The sequence below is a fragment of the Silurus aristotelis genome (genome assembly GCF_946808225.1).
Source record: "Silurus aristotelis genome assembly, chromosome: 4".
Lineage (NCBI taxonomy): Eukaryota > Metazoa > Chordata > Actinopteri > Siluriformes > Siluridae > Silurus > Silurus aristotelis.
Genome location: NC_139577.1, coordinates 6857631 through 6873650, shown reverse-complemented (window position 1 = coordinate 6873650; position 16020 = coordinate 6857631). Strand labels below are relative to the sequence as shown.

Genomic DNA, 16020 nt, shown 5'->3' with positions numbered 1-16020 from the left:
GCAGTGGAGTGGTGCGGTTGCACCATTGTAAAGTAATGGAGAGTGTGTTGGAGAAGTGAAGAAAAGAGTGCAGGCAGGGTAGAGTGGGTGGAGAAGAGTGGCAGGAGTGATTTGTGATAGAAGGATATCTGGAAGAGTGAAAGGGAAAGTTTATAGGACTGTGGTGAGACCTGCGATGTTGTATGGTTTAGAGACAGTGGCATTGACAAAGACAGTAGCCAGAGCTAGCAGAGCTGAAGATATTGAGGTTTTCACTGGAGTAACGAGGATGGACAGGATTAGAAATCAGTTTATTACCACGCATGTAGGACGTTTTGGGGACAAAGTGAGAGAGGCCCGATTGTGATGGTTTGGAAATGTGCATAGGAGGGACATAGGGTATATTGGTAGAAGAATGCTAAGGATGGAGCCGCCAGGAAGGCCTGCCTGCCTGCCTGCCTGCCTGTCTATCTGTCTATCTATCTATCTATCTATCTATCTATCTATCTATCTATCTATCTATCTAGATAGACAGACAGACTCAACATAGACAAAGTTATTTTTCATCTCACTATTAAAAAAGCTTTTACTTGATGAAAAATAGGTGGAAAAAAAACACATACCGCGATAAGATTGGCACCATGCTGCTTTTTATTGCTAAATTTCTTATACAGATTTTTTTTTTCGTGTACAAAATCAAGAGGTTTACCTTAGCATGCTTAACGCATCTGTAGTGCATAGATTTAATCAAACATACTGTACAGTTTTCTCATCCTGTGACAAAAGTATATATATATATATATATATATATATATATATATATATATATATATATATATAAAAAAAAAGAAAAGAAAATGACATCAGGGAATAGAAAATAATATTAATCTTACAAAGCAACTGGATATTTTCAGGATCTGTTTAAACAAAATGTACATGGACTGATTGGTAACCAATCGAGCTTCGCCCCTCTTTTGGGTGCAAAATGTTTTATAATTTTGAAATGTGGATTTTGGACAGAAAACTAGTACTGGAGGGTGAAGAGATTCGCGTAGACGTCATAGAAGTAATTGGTTTGACATATGGAGATTTCAACAAGCCTATACTTTTAATTTAATTTGATAATCGCCATTTAAATTTTTTTTTTTTTAAATATTAACGAACATACACAATGGTTTACAATAATGTAAGTGTTATCATTTTTTGTGTGTTTTTAAAAATAGTAATTAATAAACATTTTTTTTTTTACTGAACTGAGGGGACAGAAAAACCAAAAACCCACGCCAATCAGTCCACTTGCTTGACTTCACATTTTTGCATTATATTTTCTTCACGCAAACTTAATTATTGCATGCAGCACAACACATGTGGTACCCACTTCTACCATGCAGTAACTAATTTTAACCCCCCCCCCTCCCCCACCACAGAAACACAGACAGGTTCACTGGCGAAAAATGCATTTTCAGTGTGTTCTCTGTACTGTAGAGTCTGAATTAACAAGCCATCGCTGCCTATTGCTTATCGCGACTGCATAAAATTGAGATCTGTGCGTTTTCTGCTGATGTAGTAATCGAAAACATGCAGTGTGCATAAAGAACGTTCTCTGGGGTTTTTTTTCTTCTTCATGATGACTTTCCCATACAGCATTTTTTTTTTTTGGTGTTTAATGAACACATTAGCTTATTTTTTTGGACTCCTGGTAATCAGCGGAACCAGTACACTTTAATAATAAATGTTAATAACGAACACTCACCGATGCCATAACGCACACCACGGCTAGACATATGCTACAGGTCATTCCACAGAAACACCATTCTGGCACTATAGAGTTCATGCATAATAAGATTATTGCTAGTATATGAGGAGGGTCTATCCGTGCCAAAAAAAATTTAATTGTAAAAACCATGTCTCCCCCCTCCCTCCACAACTGCTTCAAGAACACTTTCTTGTACTATGTACTACTGAGCAATACTGAATGAGGCATGTTTGTTAGACTTAGTCACCTTCTGTTCAATCAGTGCAATCGAATCATTTTATATATACACACCCACACACAATATGGACAACTAGTATTTGGACAAGCTTTCAGCCACATGTGGTTCTTCATGCTAGCACAAATTTGGACACGCACAAGTGTATAAGATGTCTTTGGATGTGCTAGCTTTACCGCATCCAACATGTTCTAGCATTACGTGGGTTTGCGTGGTAGATCTCCTGCTATGGACCTCTGACCTCAACCTTGTTGTAAAGAATGTGACCACTGACAGCACCCCAGGCCTTCTCACCTCACCTACATCAGTACCTGACTTTACTAACGCCCTTGTGAAGCACAAGATGTCCACACACACACACTTCAAAATTTTGTAGAACATCTTCCCATAATAATGGAGGTTATTATAACAGCAAATGGGGGCTTAACCTAGAATTGGATGTCTGAAATGCTTGTGGTCAGGTGTCCACAAACTTTTGTCTATACATATAATTGTATAATGTTGACAAGATGATGTGACTAGCAGCAGGGTTCCTTCTTGTGTGCAGTGCTTAAACTAATCTCATGAGCAGGGTGATGACACTTTGGGCAACATGCTCAATTCCATTAGTTATGTCAAGACACTGCACGACTGGGATTATTTTATCCTGGTTGAAATGAGCCTGGACACACAGTAAACACACTGACTAAAACAGGCGGCATGAACCGTTATTTAATTTTTTGTGGGGGAGGGGTCACGGATCGAGCCTCACGTTAAATATCTAACATAATGCGCAGTCAGGCTTGCATATTTGTTAATGGAATCTAAAAAATAGACTTTGCATTCCAGTCATTGAGGTATTTGACTATCTACATTGGCGCACTTTGATCGGCTATAGATGCTAACTGACGAAACTAAACTCTATAATGTGTGCTACGTTAAAACTAGCTAAGTTAACACTCTGTTGCATCCATAACCTTGTAAGAGAGACAAAACTTGCATTTGAGCCACCCTAGTCTACAGCTACTTTTATTATTACTCTTGAGTTTTCCACTAATTTACAACCTGGTCGCTAAGTCAGGTTGTCCTTTGCTAGCTAGCAAAAACGAACCAAGTTCATATCATCATAAAAACATCGGAATTTTGATTTGTCCTCTTGCAGCTCTGATTTTACCTAAAATGTGAATCCACTTTGATCTATAACTGATCAAAAATATATATAGTTGAAGAAAAAAACCCAGAAAACTAGCATCTTTTATCTGCAAAATGCCTAATAAATATTTTTTTCCTAGTAAAGTGATCAGAACAAAACAATAAGATCAGGCTAATTTGTCTAAAGGTCAAAAGACAACAAACACAAAGAAAAGTATGGACCTTCTCCAAAGCTTAGTATTCTCAAAGCTACACCGGGCTAATCAGCATCACCGTCACCTGCTCCACTACTGGCTAATAGGTGTTAACGTTAATATACTATATTTCACTACAGCTACTCTGCAAGCATCAGGTCCGCTCATGCATGGCCACATATAATGTTGGCACGACAGATCCCGCTACCGAACAAGCGGATGAAACTATACATCATTTAATGGAAGACATTGGTGATTTTGTTGTTTGTCGCACGAAACAACTCGTCACTTTGTTTGTACAATATACACGTTTATCTCGGAAACAGCACAAGAAGGGGGAAAAAAAGGACGGACAACCGTATTGCACATACCCTCCTGTACGTGGACACCATTTATGCTCAAAGCCCATAGAATGAGTGTGTGTGAGAAAAAGAGAGAGAGAGAGAGAGAGAGAGAGAGAGAGAGAGAGAGAGAGAGAGAGAGAGAGAGAGAGAGAGAGAGTTCAATGTAATGCTCGCTCTGCCATTTAACAAGCACTGGGTTACAAAAAATTTGGGAGATTTGAGAAGCTACAGGTCAAACACAAGTCCAACATACATTACACACCATAAACACACACCCTAACCTTCTCTGGGAATAAAAGTAAATTGGGGGAAAAGGTAATTAATTTATGGATACCCCCCCCAAACCATATGATATGAACACAGGTGTGTTAGATTATGGAGCTACAGAATAAACCAATTAGAGACCAACAATTATGTTAATTTCAACAACTACAGCTGATCGAACCAAGTCTGAGACGGATGTAGTGAAGACATTCAGATCGTTGGTTAAAAATTCCATGTGACTCGGCATGATTTCAGGACTGACTGAGTTAAAAGTCTTTAATGGAATGAAACGCAGGATCAAATACCAAACAAAACTTATGACATATAAAGCAATCTGAAAGCTTCCGTTTCCATGACCACTTGATCCTCCTAAATTCTGTAAGCTTCGAGGAAAAAAATTTATTATAGGTTTTTTGTTTTTAGGATTCGATGTGGTTTTGAACATAATTGTGAGAATGATTTGTCCTGCTCAGACCTGCTTTTTATTCACAACTTGCAACTAAATCAAAATTATTTGAATACCACGTCAACAAACCCTACACTTTTTAAATGCAAAGCGGACCTACGTACAGTATAAAACAATTCTTCTGGGATGGAAAAAAAAAAAAAAGAGATTATAACTCAAGTGGATAAAAGAAGAAATAAAAGCAGCCTGGACTCCACCAATGATGTCATCCTTCTGGACTGGATGGTGTGTGAAATGCTACCCGGGTATGACGTTGAGCAGATCTGAAGGACATGAGTGCAGGACGAGATTTGGTATGGTGCTGACCCACTTCTCATCTGCACAGTAATAAAAGTGGTTGAAATGACAGCATACTGTGCTATTAAGCCGACCTGGAGACATTCTGTACTGCAACTCACCTGTGTACACTTTCTCTGTCGAGTTATGCATGTTGAATTCTTGGCCGAAGCAGGTTAACATGACGACGTCTACAGAGACAGAAACAGAGTTTGTTAAAAATCACAAACACAAGAAAGGCTCCAGAGCTGTGACATTCTGGTTACTGACTATTGTATTTTTCTGTAGTAATAGTTCTTTCAGTCCACAGTGAATGCTCCAGGTCTTAAATAGTGTGTAATTGTTAAAATGGTGGAGCTCTGACACAGGGAAAATGTTTAGAATAGAAGTTTTTCAGCTTCAACATAGGGGAAACATTGAGGCTGGAGAGGAAATGATCGTATATGATCTTAAAAACCTTGATTTGTCGTCTTGAAGCTCTGATTTTACTTTAAAAACGAATCCACTTTTTCATTAAAACATATCAGATATATACAATTGAGGAGAAACTGTAACGTACATTTTTTTGTAGCCTTCCACAATAATAAACACTATAAGTGGATAAAAATGACATTGCGGTGTTGCCTAAGGAATTATAAATATAGTCAGGCTCCACCACGGGGGTTGTTTATTGTTGGGAAACTGACAAATGCAAATTTGGGGAACATGAACTTGAAATAAAACAAAAAACAAGAATTATGAGGTTTACTATCAAAAAAACAGGAAGTTATGCGCCTGATAATACATTTGTGTTACCTACAATTTTAAATACAGAGCATCACTGCTACCTAAAATCATGAAGCTCAACCTTGTTTTCTTGGTTTGATTTAATCTTTGGTCCTTTATTTACTAAAACAATTCCAGTTCGCTCTATTAGCGAAAGTTAACGTGCCATGCATTTCCCTGCACTCCATTGAGGCTTGAGGAAAGCCTGAATACATCTCATTTATTCTTTCAGAAGCTTAAATTCCTTCAGTCCTTCCTCAAGGATGCGGGTTCAGACTCCATCCCTGCTAAGAAGAATTTCAGGGCTGTATTTAAAGTGATGTGACAGTGATCAGAAGGTTGCTGGTTTAAGAAGCAGACCCTTAACACACTGTCATCTAATAGGAAATATAAAACATTTTTTCTGTTTTCCTTTTTTAGCGGATTATTCAAGTAATTATTATTATGAAGACGCAGAAAGGACGCAGGAATGCAGGCATGTGAAAGTATTTGAGACATAAAATCACTATAGTTTAATGAACGTGTAATATATGGATTATTACCGTGTATGATTAACTAAAACACTAAAACACACACACACACACACACACACACACACACACACACACACACACAGTTTATCAACGTCCTGCTGGTAAACAAAGAGCATGCATTGTGTGCGTAAATAAATCGAATAAAATGCTCATACCGCGGCTCTTGACTAGTTTTTCTGTGAACTGATAAAAAAAACACGGGTTAAAGCTCCATTTTTACCCGCTTCTTTACCCGGTAGTATGGATTTTGCTCCGGGCCTCGCTGTCCGTCGCTTAAAGGGACTAGCTACGCCATTTCATCTCCTGATAGTTACTAAGTACCATTTCCGGAATGACCTTCAGTGCGACAGTGCCGCACTCTGATTGGACAAGCTTCCCATCAATCAATTTTTTAGTCCCTCCGTATTCGAATGGTGCCTGCGTGAAGCCACGCCCACATTCCGCTATACTCAGACAAATGGCTTACAATAGGAATTTTTTTTCCTAAATGGAAATGTATTTCTGCTTATTTTTAGCTTCAAGGTTATGAATTATAGTGATGTATTAAAGCAATTGAAATAGTAAAATTATTATATTCACAAATAGAATAAAAAAAAATTATTATTATTATTAGAATGATCAATAATAATAAGAGTAATAATAATTATATTATATGTGTGTGTGTGTATATATATATATATATATATATATATATATATATATATGAATAGGTCATGTCTGTGTTTTTCTTCTTTCGTTTCTTGAGAAAACTATAGGCTTTCTGTTTTCATCTGTTTTCAACTCTGTAGTAAATGAAAATTCAAGTTCAGATCCTTTTAATTCCAAAAAGTTTGCATGCTAATGCTTGCCGTGTTAAGCCTCATATATTTAGCATGCGTGTCAGTGATCCTCCTTTAAGACATAAAACAATTCCCTAATTGCAAAACTAAAAAAAATAATGGCTGTATTAACTGTGTTTTCTGTTTCTGTTGCAGAAACCTTTGAAATTATTAGATAGCATGTCTTTTCTGCTGCTGTGTTCAGACATCATGTTGTAAACTAGACGTGTTAAACTCAAGTATGCAATTTTAGCCTCCTCTCTGATTGAGTTTGACTCCACTGTTGTAAACTGAGCATGATTGGACAGACTCGTGCAAGCAACCTGGGTTCATATGAAAAACACACTTGTCTTCCTCCTGTGGTTATTTTGTGAGACCCCGATCTGAGAGATACTGCTGAGAAACCAATCACAACATAATATAACAAACCACAAATCCAACCATATCTGATTCTGGATTTATTTTGTTGCGCTATGCGCCTTTAAGTCACGCCCCCGCCTCCACACCTCGTGCACGCGCCTTCCGCGCCCCCTTCGTTCAGCAGTCTCCAAAATGAACATCAACATGAACGCGTTCAGCGCCACAGGTCCGTTCTGTCACTTCAATTAAACAAACAGCAGCGGATAAAACTTATCAAGAATAAAGTCTAATCTTTCGGTAAGGCTTTTCTGCTGCATATTTTTGTTTTCGAATATTTTTTTAATTATTGACTTGTGAACTTGAGAGCGCGCGAACGTTAGGCCTCTGTTCTTTGTAGCTACTTTACTGAATGGAAATAAAATGTATAACAATGTTTATACATATATTAGACACAGTTGCATAAGGAGTGCACAGTGCAGACCTTTTATTACTCTGTGCAAACACGCTCGTTCTGAGTTTACTTCCGCATCAGTCTTGTACTGAAGAATCACGCTAATCATGCTAATCATGCTATTCATGCTAATAACACCACCAAGCTATCCAACTCTCACCCGGATGTAAAGAGCCGCCCTGGACTTGTCTTATGTCATGCAGAAATCACTGTAAACATGCTGTTGAGCTTCACAAGATAAAAGCGTGCTTTCAATCCGTGCCCTTCCCTATAATTATCCCTAAGCAGTGTTTCACCTTCACATGCTCAGGATGTTCATAATCTTGGAACATATCACATACATTACTATGGAAATAATCTTCCAAATGACGTAATGCTGTTTGCACATGCATCACAGACATCAGGACCAGACCAGATGTTTTTATTTTGTTTTGCAGTAGTATAATCAGCAGAAGTGTATATATTTTGATTATCATCAAGAACAACCGCATATTCAGGCTCTGTAAGACCTGTCTGAGAAATCCCAAAACCTCTAACCATTCACCTTGTAAAATAGTCTCAATTTGAATATTCCTGGAGATTATTGCATGTCTAAACACGTCCTGTGATCAGAGAATGTTTTTTGAAGAAGCTCAGGCACCATTAGGATGCACAAACAAACATTTCAAAACAGTGTTTGGAAGTTTATATAAGCCGGTCGACACAGGTTATGGTATAATCTGCAATGTCGGACACCTCGGACAACGGGAACATTAACCGAGATTCTCACAATCATAATGACCACATCGTGTCTCAGACATGTTTGTTGATCGCTTGTGAGGAGTATATTGCAGAACTAACTAAATAATGTGTATCAGGGATGGTAAGATTCACTGATTCGCAACAGTGCATCGGCTTAAACGTTAACGCATTTGGCGCATGGAAAACAAGTTGGGATTTGTATCTTGATGCACCTGTTTGTACATATTTGCATTGGTAAAAACTATTTATACATTTTTATATATTGATGCTCTATTCTTTAATTATTTAGAAAGGGTCCAATAATTTGTGACCAATATTTGATATGTAGATTCATTTCTCTTCGCTAGACTGTTTCTCAAGCACGTTCTCTCAGCACCACTGCTGCTACGTGAATATGATGTATCACTACACTACGGAGACAGAGGCTGTCCTGGGAGTCACATAGGATATTGATTTACATGGCCAAGTTAGAGCTGCATCTTCCTGGAGACAGAAGAGGATTTAAGATTTAACCTTTTCTGACTTGAACTATCTGTACCATATTGAATTGCATAAAATCATTGATTTTTTTATTATTTCTTTTATTGAATCGCATTATGTTGAATCAAATCCAATTCGGATCACACTACATCTTAATAGGTGTATCTTCAATATATTTAAATGATTGGATATGCATCAGACACAGTTACTGAGATGCACAACCGTACTGAGTGGGTAAGATATCTCCAGGATTAGGTCTCTCTAACAGTTACATGGGTTTGACGTTTGTATGAGGCATGAAGGTCAGTTCTATAGCTGTATTTACAGTGGCCCATTGTATCTGTAAAATGACTGACAGGAAGCAGATCCAAACAGAAGCCAGTGTTGTGGTCACGTTTTATTAATTTTTTTAATATATTTAATAAAAATAATTTCTTACACTGTTACTTGTGCTAGTTATTTTTTTTTACAAGGAAGGAACCTTTCAAATGTTCAATTCAATTGTTGCGGGTCATAATTTGGACTTTTTTCAACGCTTATGTGATGTCTATGTGCTGCTGATGTGCTTCATCTTGGTCCAGCTCACACCTGAGAAAGAGAGAGGTTGGTTGGAGTGTTTGGAATGGCAGGAGGAAGAAGAGGAGCGAGCCGGACGACGTACTGTCGTTCTCCGCTGAGCAATGAGGCTGGATCCGCGAACAACGGCAACCACTCCACCAGCTCCCCTGTGACAGGCGTAAGGTCACGGACGAGGTAAGATTCTCGTGTGTAACACATCTGATGCCTTCTCTTCTAACTGTTTAGCATGGTTTGTGATTTTAGGATAACGTTGGCACATGAATGTGTGTGTTTTGATCTGCAGGAACAGTTCAGGAACGGGGATCAGCAGCCCTCCTCTCGCTACACAGACGGTTGTCCCACTGAAACACTGCAAGATCCCCGAGCTCTCTGTGGATCGCAATGTGATGTTTGAGCTGCACCTTCTCTTCTGCCACCTAATTGCTTTATTTGTGCACTATGTTAATATCTACAAGACGGTGTGGTGGTACCCACCCTCACACCCACCCTCACACACATCACTGGTGAGTCCTTCGACCTTTGGTGAGAGAGTGTGGAATTTTTTTGGTTGTATGATTTTAAAATTGTACATGGAAAACAAGTTGCGATTCGTATCTGAAAAATCTGATTTGTCACACTAAAAAAATGGGTGTGGTCTTTGTGCTTGTCAGTTTTGGTAAAGAAGGAGGTGTGGCTTGCTAGTGCTTATCAGATCTATTGAAGTAGGAAGTGTGACCTCAGTGCTTAATAGTCCTGGTGGTGCAGTAGCCATGGCTTGTGTGTCGGTGAAAGAGGAGGTGTGGCCTTTGTTTTCACTCTTGGTGAAGGAATAGGTGTGGCTTCTCTGCTTGTTATTCTTGGTGATGGAGGAGGTGTGGCCTAAGTTCTCGTCCCTCTTGATTTTTTTTTTAGTTTTTTTTTTAATCAGCTTTCATAAATCACATTTTGACAAGATGATATCATGGTAGAAGAGATGCCAAAGATAACTGACTTTTTTCCCCTACTTTTTTACAGAACTTTCACCTGATTGACTATAACATGCTGGTGTTCACTATCATCGTGTTGTCACGCCGGCTCATCGCTGCCATTGTTAAAGAGGTAACAAGCGGTCTCTCATGCTTGTTTTTTCTTTTACACAGCAGTCTGAAAGCTGAGCCATGACTTTTAACCTATAAAAAAAAATGAGGAACAAATGATCAAACACTCGTTTGCTTTCTCTTTTACACTCTCAATCTCATTTGCTCTTTCTTTTACTAAAACAATATTTTTCTAATACATTTTCAAACATTTTACAACATTCTCATTCATCCTATTTTTCTCTATATTTTGTTCAATGTAACTCAATTGTTCTCTCTCTCTCTCTCTCTCTCTCTCTCTCTCTCTCTCTCTCTCTCTCTCTCTCTCTCTCTCTCTCTCTCTTCTCTAGGCATCTCAGAGCGGGAAATTTTCTCACTCCGTCTTTCTGGTGACTGCTCGCTTTGTCGTCTTGACACTCACAGGCTGGAGTCTGTGTCGTTCACTCATCCACCTCTTTAGGACGTACTCTGTGCTCAGCCTCCTGTTCCTCTGCTACCCGTGAGAGCTTACACTAGAGATCCTGTTATTGTAGTATTATGTAGCTATTACACAGCTATTACATTAGCGCACACACACACACACACACACGCGCACACACATGCATATATATATATATATATATATATATATATATATATATATATATATATATATATATATATATATATATTTTACACTGAACAAAATTATAAACGCAACACACTTGTTTTTGCCCCCATTTTTCATGAGCTGAACTCAAAGATCTAAGGCTTTTTCTACGTACACAAAAGGCCTATTTCTCTCAAGTATTGGTCACAAATCTGTCTAAATCTGTGTTAGTGAGCACTTCTCTTTAGGTGTGGCATATTAAGATGCTGATTAAATAACATGATTATTGCACAGGTGTGCCTTAGGCTGGCCACAATAAAAGGCCATTCTAAAATGTGCAGTATTAAGTCAGTATCTGATGTGGCCACCATTTGCCTCACGCAGTGCAACACATCTCCTACGCATCAGGTTGTTGATTGTGGCCTGTGGAATGTTGGTCCACTCCACCTCAATGGCTGTGCCAAGTTGCTGAATATTGGCAGGAACTGGAACACGCTGTCGTATACGCCCGATGAGGATGACGAGCATGCAGATGAGCTTTCCTGAGACACCTTCTGACAGTTTGAGCAGAAATTCTTTGCTTATGCAAACCGATTGTTGCAGCAGCTGTTCGGGTGGCTGGTCTTAGACAGTCTTGGAGGTGAAGATGCTGGAAGTGGAGGTCCTGGGCTGGTGTGGTTACACATGGTCTGCGGTTTGGAGGCTGGTTGGATGTACTGCCAAATTCTATGAAATGCCTTTGGAGTCAGCTTATCATAGAGAAATGAACATTAAATTCACGGGCAACAGCTCTGGTGGACATTCCTGCAGTCAGCATGCCAATTGCATGCTCCCTCAAAACTTGTGACATTGCAAAATCTGTGGCATTGCAAATTTTTGAGTGGTCTTTTATTGTGGCCAGACTAAGGCACACCTGTGCAATAATCATGCTGTCTAATCAGCATCTTGATGTGCCACACCTGTGAGGTGGATGGATTATCTCGGCAAAGGAGAAGTGCTCACTAACACAGATTTAGACAGATTTGTGAACATTATTTGAAAAAAATAGGGCTTTTGTGTGCATAGAAAAAGTCTTAGATCTTTGAGTTCAGCTCATGAAAAATGAAAAGTGTTGCATTTATAATTTTGTTCAGTATATATACACAAACACACGCACAAGCAGGGGCTTAAAGACTCAGGCTGTAGTATTATGCAATCTAACTCAATGATGCATCTCTCATTCTGTATGTCTGTCTGTTTGTCTCTATCGTTTCTCTCTTCCAGTTTTGGGATGTATATCCCTATTCTCAGACCGAACACTGATGTGCGTCTTCCGCCCATCACCTCTGTTGGCTCCAGAGATACAGGGCTGGGCATGGGCGTGTCCGTGGGGCGGGACTACCTTTCTGTCCTGAAAGAGACGTGGAAGCAGCACACAAGCCAGCTGTACGGCATCCAGCCCATGCCTACACACGCCTGCTGCCTCTCACCTGACCTCATTCGCAAAGAGGTCGAGTTCCTCAAGATGGACTTTAATAAGAGGATGAAGGAGGTGCTGGTCAGCTCCATGCTCAGTGCCTACTATGTGGCCTTCGTGCCCGTCTGGTTCGTCAAGGTGAGTGTGCTGGATTGTCAGTACATGAGAAATTTGTGATTTTTTTTTAATGTACTACATAGAGATTACAGAAAAATATTCTTAATACATTTATATTTTCTCCAGTAGAGAGTAAAAGGTTATAGATGATAGATAGAATGAAATAGTTATTCAAGAGGCTTCAAGTTACTTGAAGAGTTACTTGAAGTATTTATTATGCCTCCTAATGCTAAATGAGTTTATTATTATTATTATTATTTTGTTATGCACCATACATTCAAATAAACATTACTTTTCAAGAGATATATATCCTATTAAAAGAGCATTATTAATATCATAATACATTCTTTTCATACGGTTGGTGGGTGAATCTAACAAATAATTAGTCTATGTTGATAACTAGAGTTCGAGGGATTTTACCAATAGCCAGATTGGATCTTACCTGCTGATAACTGATCAATCAACTGAAAGCTTTTGAAATAGATACTGGATAAAAAACAAACTTCTCACTCCATGTAAAATAGTACTGAACTTTTATATGAAAAAAGTACTCACTTATAAAAATTAATAAATATAATTAATCAATAATAAATATAACTTGTAAAAACAAACCACACGTTGTGTCAGCGATTCGCCTCTAGAAGCTGCTCTCGTAATGACAGAGGACCAGAAGACGAAAAATCTATCGGTATGATTTTTGCCCATAGTTGATAATTCCCGCAATCAACTATTGGTGCCTTAACCTGTATTAATAACTAATAGAAATTGAAGTTTGAAAGACAATCTTTATTATCAAATACAGTTATTATATGAGTAAAACATATATTTCTAAATATGTATTGTTCAGAGGGTTGTTTCAAATGTGGGAGTGGGCCATTTTCAGCCCTTAGCATGTTTGGGGGCCTCTGGTTTAAATAGAAGGGTGGAAGGATTATGTTTTTGGTTGTGTGAGTGGAATGATGGATATCTGGATGGGTGGATGAAAAGAAATTGAATGGATGGATGGGTGTGTGCATAAATCTGTAGTATTGACAGGAGGATGGATGGATGGATGGTATAATGGTATATGCAGAAAGTGACCGTTTGATGAACATATGAGTGGATTTCTGGAAGAATCAGTTAGATGGATGAATGGAGAAGTTACTCAGAAAGATTGTTGTGTAACTAGTAGTTATAATTTTTATTTCATTGTGTGTGTGTGTGTGTGTGTGTGTGTGTGTGTGTGTGTGTGTGTGTGTGTGTGTGTGTGTGTGTGTGTGTGTGTGCATTGTAGAGCACTCAGTACGTGGATAAGCGCTGGTCATGCGAGCTCTTCCTCCTCGTGTTCGTGAGCACGTCAGTGATCCTGATGCGCCATCTGCTGCCCCCACGCTACTGCGACCTGCTGCACAAAGCCGCTGCCCACCTGGGCTGCTGGCACAAAGTGGACCCCTCGCTTTGCTCCAATGTCCTGCAGCACACGTACGTTTCATAGTGTCAGGGCTCATCTCATACAGGGGTCAGGATGTAGGATGTGTGCTAGTCGTTTCAGGAGCAGGATCTCAGACAGCATTCTTAGTCTCAGTTTTCTGATGAATCATTAAACCAGATTTTATTTTTATTTTGTGTGCTTTCAGGTGGACAGAAGAGTTTATGTGGCCACAGGGGGTGTTGGTGAAACTCAATAAAAACGTGTATAAGGCAATGGGCCATTATAATGTAGCAGTGCCTTCAGACGTCTCACATTATCGATTTTATGTAAGTTTTCACACACACATAACAAATTTAATGTAAATGTAAATTGTAATTAAGTAGCTTTTTTGTGTATCTATAATTTATTAAAGTATTTCCATTTGGGGAGACTTTGACTTCACTATATTTTAAAGTCAAATATCTTATTTTTTTACTCAAATACATTTTGCAAAATCAGTTGTTCCTTTTTATTTATAAGTGGATAAAAACTTAACTGGTCAAGCACGCAGCCACCAATCAGGGTAGAGCACACGCTCTGTTTTGAACATGTTTTGCTTGGTGGTATCTACTCATCAACAACATACAGTTCAGCATTAGTTAAAAAGCAAGCAGAACATTTTGAGAGGAATAAATGAAGGAAGAAACTACTGACTGCAACTTGCCACAACACTCATGGCCTTATTTTCGTGCTAAAAAAAAAAAAAAAAAGAGTAGTTTTCATTAAATTTTTTTAAGTAGTTAATTTTAATAGATATCAGTGTTTGACTCATTAATATCATTCTATTAATAGATTGGTGTGCTGAGAGTAACATTAGTGTTTTCACATAAACGGAGTTAAGTGAAGTGTCTTTTGACAAAACAATGAAAGGAAAATTGTAGCCATAATAAATCGTTGTACTTTGAATACTTAAGTACAATTGAAAGCAAATACTTTTATACTTTTTTTTCAAGTGAAAGTTAAAAGGAAGCACATTTACTGGAGTGTAATATTTTACAGTGTCTCTCTACTTTAACTTAAGTTTGTGTACTTCATCCACTCCTGTTTTCTACTCTTCTAGTTGCTTCAGAACTCTCAACACAATCTCTCTCTCTCTCTTTCTCTCTCTCTCTCTCTCTCTCTCTCTCGCTCTCTCTCTCTCTCTCTCTCTCTCTCTCTCTCTCTCTCTCTCTCTCTTACAGTTTTTCTTCAACAGGCCACTTAGAATATTAAACATCCTCATTATCCTGGAAGGAGCGATGATCTTCTATCAGCTTTACTCTCTGATGTGTTCAGAGAAATGGTACCAGACAATATCGTTAGCTTTGATCCTCTTTAGTAACTACTATGCCTTCTTCAAGCTGCTCAGAGACAGAATCGTGTTGGGAAAAGCCTACTCATATTCCAGTTCATCAGACCACAAAGTCAGCTAGACGCTCGCCATCACAACTGCGTCTAAGAACAGAAAGAAAGAAAAAGCATGTACCTGAGCTTTTTTATTATTATTTTTTTTTCTATAAATTTGTTTTTGGTCACTGTTTATGTTTTGACCTGCCATGGAAATAAAATAGAAAATATTTTTGTATTCCTTCACTTGTCTGAGTCTCTGATTCTTGTGCTGGTTGTGCAACATTTCAAGTGAAAATTACACAGGTACATGAGACTGATCTCCATACACAATTGAGTGCAAATGTTTATGCATCCTTAATTAACCAAGAAAGCAATTAAGTGTTCAGAAATTTGCTTTCCCCCTTTTTTGAAGGTTATAAACAGTAATAAATTGCATGTTATTTTTGGTTTTTGATACATATGTAGGCTTACTGGTGACTTTGCAGTAGCACTGATGTGAATGCAATTTTTACACATGCTGCAAGTTATGAATACTACAAGTTGCAAGAAGGATTTCCTACTACCTTTTGCCATGGTTACTTTTAGAAACAAAGCTTTATATGTTAGGAAGCTCAGGTCAGCCATGATACTTTGCCTCTGGAGCACAAAGGGT

At 38.4% G+C, this 16020-nt stretch overlaps 1 protein-coding gene and 1 long non-coding RNA gene across 2 annotated transcripts; one reads left to right on the top strand and one right to left on the bottom strand.

Annotated features, from left to right (window-relative positions):
* Window positions 1-612: 612 nt before the first annotated feature.
* Window positions 613-6283, bottom strand: LOC310725541. The gene is made up of 4 exons (XR_014533395.1): window positions 6099-6283; window positions 4768-4836; window positions 2676-4686; window positions 613-2519 (listed from the first exon to the last, which is right to left on the bottom strand). It is a non-coding gene; the product is annotated as an uncharacterized lncRNA (long non-coding RNA).
* A 989-nt stretch (window positions 6284-7272) lies between these two features.
* Window positions 7273-15611, top strand: tmem39b (transmembrane protein 39B). Its single transcript, XM_083540489.1, has 9 exons — window positions 7273-7418; window positions 9375-9546; window positions 9656-9875; window positions 10366-10449; window positions 10778-10926; window positions 12280-12610; window positions 13863-14050; window positions 14206-14326; window positions 15221-15611. The coding sequence occupies exons 2-9, from the start codon at window positions 9416-9418 to the stop codon at window positions 15449-15451; spliced, it is 1455 nt and encodes a 484-aa protein (XP_083396615.1). The 5' UTR covers window positions 7273-7418; window positions 9375-9415; the 3' UTR covers window positions 15452-15611.
* Window positions 15612-16020: the final 409 nt, after the last annotated feature.

Excerpts from the sequence above, each read along its gene's own strand:
- tmem39b (XM_083540489.1), top strand. The coding sequence starts at position 9,416 with ATGGCAGGAGGAAGAAGAGGAGCGAGCCGGACGACGTACTGTCGTTCT. Across the intron at positions 10,927-12,279 it reads CTCCTGTTCCTCTGCTACCC|TTTTGGGATGTATATCCCTA; the intron begins GTGAGAGCTTAC and ends TCTCTCTTCCAG. Across the intron at positions 12,611-13,862 it reads TGCCCGTCTGGTTCGTCAAG|AGCACTCAGTACGTGGATAA; the intron begins GTGAGTGTGCTG and ends TGTGCATTGTAG.